At 37.3% G+C, this 12,261-nt stretch overlaps 1 protein-coding gene across 1 annotated transcript in view; it reads right to left on the reverse strand.

The window, feature by feature from the left end:
• Nucleotides 1–214: 214 nt before the first annotated feature.
• DDX10 (DEAD-box helicase 10) overlaps nucleotides 215–12,261 on the reverse strand; it is a 277,384-nt gene continuing 265,337 nt past the window's right edge. The window contains exon 18 of the mRNA XM_012496007.2: nucleotides 215–896. Coding sequence (XP_012351461.1) covers nucleotides 719–896 — 178 coding nt within the window. The 3' untranslated portion in view covers nucleotides 215–718. The remainder of the gene's footprint in view (nucleotides 897–12,261) is intronic.

A 12,261-nucleotide genomic window follows, 5' to 3' on the forward strand; every position in this document is an offset into this window, starting at 1 on the left:
TGTTGTAGTCAGTCTTCATATTCAGAACTTCTACCGATTTTATAAACAATCGCTAGCAAACCTGCAAGTGTTAAGTTAAATGATATCCTTGAGAACAGGCTAACTTAAGAATATGACAAATTCACAGTTTGAGGAAATGGCCAAGCACTTTAATCTTAAGAACCTTCCTGTGAGAGTTCTCTTATGTTACTGGACATAATGAAAACATTAATACTTTCTTTTATAGGAAATATGTTTATTATTGATCATCTCAATTCAAAAATACTCATTCTTTCTCAGGGCTGGTCCATCATAGTCTCTTTGAAAATATTAAATACATCGAAATCATGAGCAATTTTAACAGTAACAGAAACTTCTGTACAGTAAGCAAGACAGGGATTTCTAACAATGACACAAGAGCTCCAGAACTTGCCAGTAAAACAAAGGCAGCGTTTCCAATGACAAGGTGTAGGAACCCATGGATAAAAATCTAACAGAACACATGCTGGAAAACGGGGTCAGGAAATGGTATCATCCACCCTCGATCTGAGTATGCTCAGTGATGGCACAAAGCATGTCCTGTGAGAGGGACTTGGAGATAAGATCGCTTCTATCCAGAAATGTGCCCTTTGGGAATGGGGCATATGGTACCTAAGTGCCCCCAAATCAACTGTTTTTCAACTTCTTGCCTACACAATCATAACCAAGGTTTCAACGAGAAGGCAGGCACAGGAAGTATTTAGCTTTGACTTCTTAGCAGATGTAACACCAGCTCTTCATCCTCTGCTAAAGACAGGCCGGTATCCAAAGGCTCTAAAGTGTCCCACTTGGCCTTCTTTCTGTTATGACTTGTTGGTCCCACGTCTTCCACTTCACTGTTGTTCCTCTTCTTCATCCCCTGCTTCTTCTTGGTATCACTGGTGAGAAGAAATCCAAAGATTTGCTTTAGACTCAGTATGAAATCAAACATTTAAAATAGGACAAAATTAACAGAGAGTTGGTAAAGTGATATTATTCAAGAATGAAGGAAACCATGGCAATATCAAGATATCTGTATAATTAGTAAGTACCTTCCCATCAGTAGCTAGGTCCTACCACGCACGAGGCACATGCAAGGTACTTTGTTCACACTGGGTCATCCAATTTTCACAATCATTCTAGGAAGTTATGGCTGTATCATCCACAATTTGAGGACACTGAGAGGCACCACAGGTATGTCTGGCTCCAGCATGTGCTTGTCCTGCCACGTCAAACTACCTCTACTGAAAGTCAGGTTATCTTTAGGTAGCAGAGTGCAAGCTCACAGCTATCTGGACATCAGGTACTGCTTCTAATATCTGTTGCATTAAGTTGTGATCTAGAGATCATGCATAAAATAGAACCTGAGATGTTAAATTACAGATTAGTTAAGACGTCAAATAAATTTCCTCCATTTAAAAATCTGTATCAAAGATACAGATAGCCTTAAGAAAGCAAACATTATTGCAGTATTAAGTACATACCCAAGACACAGACCATAAAAACAAAACTAATTTCTGAAAGTTGAGGCAATCACTTGATATGCCAAAAACAGAAGAAAAAGCAAAACATTCTCCTCCAAGCATTTTGAGATATTATCTGTTCCAAGATGACCCAATTATTGGATATATGATTAAAACAAAATAAAAAGGCCATCTATTAGCAGTAGCAACCACGAATCCAGGGCTTCCTCAGAGTCTGGCACTGCGCTACATACCTTACATAGCCTATGTCATTTATATTCACGGCAACCCTCAGTGTGGAGTGCATTAGTCTCATTCTGCAATGAGGTTAAGAGAGGTTAAATGACTGGACCAAGATTACACCCATGGGATTCAAACTCAGATATGAATGATACTGAATCCATCCCCAAAGGCAGACTTTTAAAAGCAATTAGAGTTGACTCAGTCAACATTTAAATGCCAGGAAATGTGGAAAGAGCACTGGTTTGCCATCAACACAGTCAGACCTTTAATTAACACGTCTAACCCTCAGTTTTCTTATTTGTAAAGACAGGGATTATATAATTTATTTAAAATTGTGAGAATTAAATGAACTTACAGAAATGAGAACACACAGTAGTGCTCAATACATGTTAACTTTCTGTCTAAAAACTACTCCCTTTTAAATTCTCACATTCACTATATCTAATCAGCAAAATAAATAAATAAATAAATCCAGAAATATTACATTATATCCCAAGCACACCATGTGTTCTTAAAGAGAACAAACTGCTCAATTTCCAATGGCCTGGATTACTCTTTAAGAAGACAGCCTGGATATCAAAGTGAATGTGCCTAATCAGCATATCCATTTATGACCAGCTTGATGCAAAACTGGAAATAATTCCTCCATTTCCCTCCCAGAAGTGCCCAGTGCTCTGACTCAGCCATTCTCTTTCACCATTGGAGGAAAGACAAACTGGATGGCACTATGAGGTTATTTAAAGCCACAAATCACTGCACTTTAAAAGAGTGCCTGGAGAGATGAACATGAAAGAGTTCCCTGTGATACAAATTCAGTCAGCAAAGAATTAAAATAATTCTTAGTGAAAAAGGGCCTTAAAAAAAAGTATTGAGCCCTAATCCTCTTACGAGTATGGTCAGTCCTGTGACAATCCCACAGGGTTATAGTGCCAGGATCTATTTGGTTCAAGGGAATACTGGTATTTGCTCTGCCTATACGTCAAGTGCATCTCAGGTCAGCTCATCAGAAATGGCCTAATTAGTGGGCTGTCTATTGCATCCTCTTAATGTGCTCTTGCACATTACACGCCCTGGAGGAAATAGGTGGTTTAGATGATAAAAGGTAGAAAATTTATGTAGTCCAAGTATTTTCATAATAGGCAGCTTTGCTGCTTTGTGGATCACTTCAAATTCTAGAAAGGCACTTTATACTACTTTCTATAGCAAATAAGCAGCAATCTGTATAATAAGTTAATTATTAAACAACAGTATAGGCATTCTACAGATAAATTACCAAAAGGGGGATAATGTAACAAACCTAGAAAGTAATTAGGAAGTAGAAAGCAAACTATAGCCACTATCTGGTCTCTTCAGGAAAGGCCTCTTCCAAATGGAGTGGCACTAGAGGGCTCCCTTTTATTTACATCCTGATGAATCAGGCAGGCAGTGGGGTTCTGACCCCATCTAGCTTATGTTCACCTGGAGCTCACTGGATCCAACTAGGGGCAGGGACTTCTTTCTGATGGGTTAACAACCTAATATATGTAATAGAGAATTCTAGTTTCTTGATTTTTAAATTATTTTCTGCAAGTTCTGCGAGGGGCTCTTGCATCTTTCAATCATGAGTTCTGTTAGGAGCCATGGGGGCAGCACATCACTGGTGCCATTTATCAAATAGGTAGTAAAACATTCTGAAGATAACAGGTCCACTGAAATAATGAAAATGCAATAGAGGTCGAAAAAGGAGTGAAATCAGTGTTCTCCACTAAGCCGAGGGAGGTAAGGAGGTCCCTGAGATGACTGACGAGGGGGTGGCCTGCAAAACTGGGGTGAGCCCAAGCCTGAGCTCTGCATTTTATCCTCATGTCAGCACTTCTGTGGGACTTAGATTTTTGCCACATTCTTTAAATGTTCGAGGCAAGGGTCAAAAGCAAACATATCACTGCTCAGCATTAAGACGGTGCAACATAATGGATAAAACACATCTTAAAAAGCAAAAGCATGGCTTGACTCAGCACGCCAAAAGCCCTACTACTGCTATAAAAATCAAAAGTAGAGCTAAAGAATTCAGAGATAAGTCTTTCAATAAACCAAATAATACTTTATTAGTAATGTCTGGTGTGCCATTTAAAGGACGTATCATACAACAGAGAAAAAATCATCATGTAATGTGTAATCTGAACAGATGATGACAGGGAAATTCTATTTTGATGATTTTGAAATTTTTGTGAAAATGGATACACAAAGGCTTGTCTTGATAACCAAAGTGACCATCTGAGCCAAACAACTCACTCATTGCTAATAATTAAGAAAACAAGATACAACATTGGAATGTGAATTCAATTTTAAAATCTTTATTTGTAATTGAGTTTTAAATGGAATATAACTTTCTGAATTTCTAAATTTTCTGAAACCAAACATCAAAATACTCTGAGAAATTGAACTGATTTTTTAACAGGGTTGATTTCCTGGTTTCAATATTTTAATTTTTTCAGACACTTGTAGTTATGTCATCACCCCAGAATAACAGTGTTACTTTCACGAGAAACAAAAGAGCCAGAGGAAAACCTGAAGTTAGCATGTTCAGGTCAGCCTTCCTCCCAGTCCCTCACTCCTCAAGCACGGCCCTCACTCGCGAGATCAGCAGACACTTGGGCATTTCCACCGGTGTTTGCTGTAAATGTGGCACCTGCCTCTTCTGGGTCTTCCTTTGTCCTTCAAGACCCATCTCCAATTCCTTATCTCCCATGAAAGGTACAAATCTGCCTATTAAAAGTGATCTCTTCTGAATTGGAAAAGCGCCAATTATCTATTAGTCATTTTGCACCTAAGATTGCTATTTCCTGATACTAAATTGATTTTCTTTTCCAACTGTATGCATCTTAACTCCCAATTAGAATGTAAACCCGTGAGTGGAAAAGTGAATGGGCACAATCTTCCTTGAGGGCAATTTGGCAGTACCCTTCAAAAGTCTTTAAAATATATATACCTGGCAATTTTTCTTCTGGGACTTTATCCGGAGGAAATAATTAGAGATCGAGACAAAGATTTAGGTACAAGGATATTCACGGGATAGCTACTTTTAATTGCAGAAAGTTAGAAATCCCAAAGTCCAACCATAAAGGATTGAATAGGTTATAAAATTAGAAATGAGATACTATGCAGCTATTAAAAATGATGTTTCAGGAATTGCTTTTGACACTGACAACAGTTATAAAACCAACACAAAAAGAGAGAGTCCATTTGTATTTTAAAAAGTCTATATGTAAGTTTGCATAGAAAAAGGTTTGGAAGATTTTTTTTAATTTTCCTCTTGCTGTTATATATGTCCTCTCATTTTTCTGTAATGAGCCTGTATTACTCTTTGCAATAAAGAAAAAAATTAAATTTGAAGTTCTGGGTAGCTAGGTATACATCAATTATTCTTTTTAATTCCACAAGGCTCAGAAGCATACAGAGTAGGTATGCCCTACTACTGCTATAAAAATAAGAAGTAGAGCTAAAGAACTCAGAGATATCAGTCTTTCAATAATCCAAATAATAAAGACTTTATTACTAATGTCTGGTGTGCCATTTAAAGGGTGTATCATACAACAGAGAAAAAAATCATCATGTAATGTGTAATCTGAACAGATGATGACAGAGTAGGTATGCTACATAATCTCTGTTCCTGTTGATAACCTGATCTCCAACCTAGGGTCCCTGTGTCTACAAATGTATCAGAAAAGGTGAGACTGCTTACGTCAAGATATATGAATCATGGGTTATTTTCAATATTTTTTAAAAAATCTGCAACTGTGTGCCAAAGACTAAGTTGTGGGATTTGTTTGCTTTTGGCTAGAATTATATTAACTGAGGTTTGTAAACGCTCAATACTTCAGATACTTGGGTGAACTGGAAATTACATCTTTATTAATGAAACAAATGTGAAATATTAAGTATTAACTTTCTTGAGAGACAAAAATCTTTTAAAACATGGGACCATTATCGTTGAAAACAAAACAGATGATGACAGGGAAATTCTATTTTGATGACTTTGAAATTTTTGTGAAAGTGGATACACAAAAGCTTGTCTTGTGATGATGAAAAGGTTGGAAGTCATCATTCCAGGATACAAAATGGTGCTCCATGGATCATATGGAGAAACCTGTGAGAATTCCTGATAATTTTACTTTTCAGTCTTACATATCAGCCTTCTTAGGAAGCTATTCAATAATGGTTTCCATGCCCACTCCCCCCCTCAAATACAAAAAAAACTTAAGAACCAGTCATCTTAAATAAAGTTCTTGTTGAAATATCATTTATAAAACCTCCATGTATAATATTTCTCTTTTGAGCCCATTGTAAACATGCTTAGAGAAGTAGTCTCTGTCAAGCACAGCTTGGTCTTGTCTTTTTCATACAAATTTCACTGGTTCTCTAGAAAGATTATTAGTATAATCTTTAAAGAGTCTCATGATCTAGTATAAGCCTGCCTCTGTAACCTGTTCTGCATTAGCCCCCCTCAATATACCCCTTGTTCTTTGGGGCTCCTTTCTATTCCCTGAATATGCCCCAGCTTCTCAGTTTCTTTTATCTCTATCTGGAATTCCCTTTTCTGTTTTCTAACTATCTAAACCTCCCTTATCCTTCAAAACCAGTTCAAATGATACCTCTTCCTCAAGGATTCCACCTTGTGCACTGTAATTTTGTATAGATTTCTTCTTCTGCCTACTAAATGGTTAGCTTTTTGAGGTCTGAGGCTCCTTCATTTCTGAAGATGACTTAAAGAATTCATTCAATAAAGGTCCATTCATCTGAATAGTAAAAATAATGACAATTAGGGTAGTTCAAAGCCCCAAGAATTACCATCACTGCAACAAAAAAGGCAACATTTCAATGGATTTTGCTTCTAATTCGACTTCCAGCAGTTAACAGAGGAGAGTGTCACGTGTGGGAGCACCCCCAGAACACTCAATCCAGTCTGTGGGTGCGCAGGCTCCTGTCTGCTGACTAATCCTCCGTTTTTAATATCACAAGTTCCAGTGTTCTAAATTTTGGCTTTGCATGTTTTTAAAAATTATGTAAGTGGCCAAATTATGGCTAAACCCAGTAACTTGTTTTTTCAAACACAACTTCTGCTGAGTTAACGCCCTGTCAATGGACAGTTTAAATTTTACCATGACTGCAACTTCCACACGAGATGTAATCAGCAATCATCTAAATTTAAAGTACTTAAAGGTTGACTACAACCTCCCTGATTATACCTTCCCAGTTTCCTCTTCCTCTATCCATTACATAAATGTTCATTTCCCCAGGTTCCATCCTTGGGCCTCAACTATCCTCATCTTACATATTCATTCTGGGTATTCTCATGCAGTTCAGTGTTTCCACAATCTTCCACAATGCTAATGACTTAAAAATATGCATTTTAGCCTAGGGCTTTTTCTAGACCACCAGATCAGAAATTATACTGTAAAAAAAGAAGTACCCAATAATTTCAGACTCTGAGAAATGAGACAGTACTTTTAAGATTATAAAAAGATCAAAACTTGGCATGTCACTTTAACAAAAATGAGTAATTTTGATGTTCTTTGCAATAATATCTAACTATTATCCTTTTTAAAATGTGTGATCACATGAAAACCTTAACCCTCAATATTCAAACAGCTCCTGGATGTTTCTACCTGCACCTCAAAGTAAACATGCTTCTATTACATGTTTTCCCCAAATCTGTTCTTCCTGTATTTATTTCCTTTCTAAGTGAAAAGGACTATTCCCCTACTAAAAACCTGGAAGTCATCCTTGAGCTACCTTCTCTTTAATAATCTTAATTGAATTGATCATCTCTCAAATCTGTCTATGTTTTCTAGGGCTTCTGCAACCATCCTCACTCATTGCCCTCCTTCACCTGATCCAGCTCTAGGAAGCCTTCCCTGACCCACCCCCATCTGAGTCAAGTGCCCTTTTAGAGTTACCCTCACATTGTGCATACTTCAATCGCACCATCTCTATCACACCATCTGAAATGCCTTAGGGCAACTGTCTATGTGCTTATCTTCGATTAGATTACAAGTTCTCTCAGGACAAAAACTTTGTCTGGTTCTTTGCAGCCACACTGCCTTGGTACCCAAGGGCTTAATACACGTTTCTTGAAGACATGAATAAACCCACTGGGCTGAGCTTCTGTACTGCTTAGTATCTGACTGGCCCACTGTATGTCATATGGCGTCAGAAAGAATGACCCCTAACTAAAACCACATTCTTACCCTCTTTGCAGCATAGATGATTCATTTTAAGCCAGTATGTAAGTAGACATTTAAATCTGCGTTGTATTTTTTCTGTAAACACTGTATCATTAATTCCAAAGAAATTGAAGAGATCAAAGCCACAGTGAAAATTAAAACACTAATGGCGGAAGGGAAATTATACTGTAAAAAAAGAAGTACCCAATAACTTCAGACTCTGAGAAATGAGACAATACTTGTAAGATTATAAAAAGATCAAAACTTGGCATGTCACTTCAACAAAAATGAGTAATTTTGATGTTCTTTGCAATAATATCTAACTATTATCCTTTTTAAAATGTGTGATCACATGAAAACCTTAACCCTCAATGAAGTACTGACAAAGATACTCTCTTTTGACCAAACCTGAGTCTGGCTACTCTAAGTCCTCTTTCTGACTGGGCTTTGTCTTTAGTCCAGTTCTGCCCACTTAATCCAGTTTTAGCAAGAATCCTGCCAAGTCAGCTTAACAAAAATCTCTCACCCTTAATATCTGGTCAAATTTCCCATCCCCCAGGCTTGCCTTCAGTAATAATCCTGTGGAATCTGTTTAGCCAGAATCCTCCATAACCCTGATGTTCCTTCTTAATAACTTTTCATTAATGACCCCTTCCTGTAAATCTCTATAACTCTCACTTGTCCTAGTTGTACTCTCAGTTGAGCTCAATCTCTTGCCCCTACTAAAAAACCCCATTGCAGTGGCCCCTACCCCTTGAATAAAGTTTGACTTACCATTCTTTAGTAAGTGTCATGAATTTTTTTCTTTAACAGCATGTAGCACAGTCAACAAATGACTATGACTTCAAGACAAAGGTATCAGGTTCCATAAGATACGCAGTGACAGTGGGATCTCCCCTAATTATCCTGGACTTTAGACTCAGGGTGGTTTGCCACCAGCAGACACAATATTTCAACAAAGAGTATAATCAGCAAATACAGCACTTGCCAAAAATATGAAAAGTTAAAATTGAAATTGCTTTCATTTTTGTCACAAGAGTACTACTTAATGTTGATGGAAAACAAGACCAAAAAGCAAATTCTCAACTCATAACTTTTGTTTTCTTTTGGGGGGAAAGACCTTTAGAAAAAACAAACAAGAAACATTGGTATCCAGGAAAGAAACAAAGTGGATGAAGATTATACGAAGCCACTAACTACTCTAAATGAAGTACATCCCTGACTCTTGAGAACTACATACTGGATTCTTAGAGAATGTGGAAACCGTCTTGTTCATTTGGTCATCTCTGATTCAATGGAGAATGGAAGAGGATCCTCAAAGACTGGAGACTGGCAAAAAGTACTTCCCATTTTATTATTTCTTTTTAGAGATGGGGGTCTTGCTATGTTGCCCAAGCTGGCCTTGAACTGGGCTGACACAATCCTCCTGCCTCAACCTCCCTGGGACTAAAGGTGCATGCCACCATGCTCAGCCCGGTTCCCATTTTCAAAGAGGAGAAGGTAAATTTTGCAAAGTATGTAAAGCTTTCAACCAAGACTTTAAAGTGGATTACCAACTTTAAATAGGAAAGGCTGTCAGCGAACTACCTGTGGGCCAAATTTCACACAGTGCCTGTTTTATACATCAAGTTTTACTGATGATTCAGCCTCAACCCCCTTGTTTATGTATTGTCTGTGGTTGCTTTACCACTGCACTGGCAGAGATGAGTATCCCTCAAAGTGTAAAATAATTACTATCTGGCCCTTTAGGGAAAAAAGGGTAGATCTCTTTTTTATATTTTATACCCTGCTGACATATAAAACAAGCACTGTGTGAAATAAACAAAACCAAAAACCAGACCCCTGGCTCTAGTAGCTTTTGTTGGCTCACTAAAAACAATTCATATCAGACTAATCTTACTGCTCTGAGAGGGTTATTTGTCTGGTAAAGTGGGAAAATGAATGCTTTTAGGCTTCAGCAAGGCACAGAACACACAATAACCTTGTGGATAACATTGAGACACAGGATCTGAAGACAAAATTAGGAGAAAGCGTAACTAGGTCATTAAGAAGAATCTTTAGTTTCCTAAAAGGTTTATTGTTAAAGGTATTTTATAACGTCTAGTTCATGGTGCCTGGATGTTATTGTAACTTCGTCTCTATCAAGTTTAACTTGGTATATTTGGAAGACACTGTGATCATGGAACCTTTTATTCCCTTAACTTTACAGGTAAGTTCTCTGAAATGTACACATGGCATAACATAAAAAATATCTACTTTTCCCCCTTCCCTGTTTAATGTTTAAATGACTGCTTTTAAAAATCAGTTACTTAACAATGATTCAAGCACTGTTATTAAATATGTCATTTCCAAAATTCTGGTATAGAGGAAAAGAAAATGGCCTTGGAGCCAGTCTGACCCGATTTAAACCCTAGCAGTTGCCTAAAACTTGGGAAAACTGCTGAATGTCACGCAGTGCCAATTTTTATGTTTGTAAATGTGACTAATATCTACCTCATGGAGAGAATAAATAAGTGATATATGCATAGTAAATGCATTATAAATGTTAACTATAGCTTCTCCAACTCCCCATGGTGGGCATGATCTTACTTTTCTGTTGATGTTAACTAGATTATATTGGTCTTTACCATGTAAGGTGAAAGCCTTTTAACTTGAGATGTCCCCTGACCCCCTGAGATAGGGTCTTGCTCAGCCCAGGCTGGATTACAGGGTGCTATCAAGGCTCATGAGAGAACTCCTGGGGAGGTGGGACACTCAGGAAGGAATACTGAATGGGGTAGGGGTCTGGGACAAATGTTCTTGGGGGGAAGAGAGGTTCTGGGTCCCTGTTAGGTTAAGGTCCTCAGCAAGCAACAATAGTCTTTGATGTTTTTATTAAAATTAAGTATATTATTATTAGCCTTATCTCAGGTAAGAACCTTCACTTTGAGAGGCTGAGAAGACAGTTCCTCAAAGGGCAGCCCTGTTCATAAGGAAGGGCTATGCTAAGCTGGAATTTCATGTTTGGCAGAATAGTACTTAATCCAGCATATAACCAAAATCTGAAAAGACAAAGCATATTATTATCACAGTCTACTGTATTTTAAACGTTAAAAACAGCTTTCTTTAAACTACAGAAATTATTATGAACTGGTTAAATTCTAAAATACTGACAATACAAGATGCTGGTGGGGCTGTGGAGCAAAAACAGCTCTTGTTCATTGCTGGTAAGAATGCAAAATGATACAGCCACTTCGGAAGAGAGTTTAGCAGTTTCTTATAAAACTAAATATACTCCCTACCATGTGATCCAGCTGTCATGCCCTTTGATATTTACCCAAAGGAGCTGAAAACTTATTACCACACAAAAACCTGCTCATGAATATTTATAGCAGCTTTATTCATAATTGCCAAAATTTAGAAGCAGCCAAGATGTCTTTCAATAGATGAACAAACTGTGATACATCCATACAATGGAATATTATTCAGTGATAAAAAGAAATGAGCTATTAAGCCACAAAAAGATATAGCAGAACCTTAAAAATATATTGCTAAGTGAAAGAAGCCAATCTGAAAAGGCTGCATATATGATTCCACCCATATGGCATTCCAGAAGAGGCAAAACTGTGAATACAATAAAAAGACCAGTGATTGCAAGGGATTTGGAAAGAGAAGGGTAGATAGGTGGAGCACAGGGGATTTTGAGGGCAATGAGCTATTCTGTGTGATATTATAACGATAGACACATGACATTATACATTTGTCAAAACCCATAAGATATACAATGCCGAAAGTGAACTCTAATTTGAACTATAGACATTAGTTAATAATAATGTATCAATATTAGTTCATAAATTGTAACAAATTTACCACACTCATACAAAATGTTACTAATAGGGGAAATTGCAGAGGTAGTGAAGGGAAATATGAAAACTGTATTTTTCACTCCATGTTTACTGTAAAAACTAAAAGTGCTAGGAAGAAAGTCAATAAAAAAAGTATAGTTTAAAAGAGTATACCCCCAATACATTATAACTTAATTAAATTAAGCATAAAAACACATTAGAGTTTTCTCTTTTTATCCCCAAAGAACTACATGCCCCTTAATATATCACCTGAGTTACCTTTCCCATCCTCATTTAGAGTACTCAGACCATCTCAATTTCACTTTTCTGTTCTTATGAGAATTTCAATGCCAGCTCACTCCTTTCTAATAAGTTGCCACTGTATAGACTAGACTAGCAACTGTTTTTTATACTCATCACCTTCTATGAAGTCAGTATCACAATCAGGATAGACACATGGGTAGAATGATGATGAGGTGAAAATCAGCCAAGGAATCTCCTAATAGGAATACACAGAATTGTACAGTCATG

This window comes from Nomascus leucogenys, chromosome 15, assembly GCF_006542625.1.
Source record: "Nomascus leucogenys isolate Asia chromosome 15, Asia_NLE_v1, whole genome shotgun sequence".
Lineage (NCBI taxonomy): Eukaryota > Metazoa > Chordata > Mammalia > Primates > Hylobatidae > Nomascus > Nomascus leucogenys.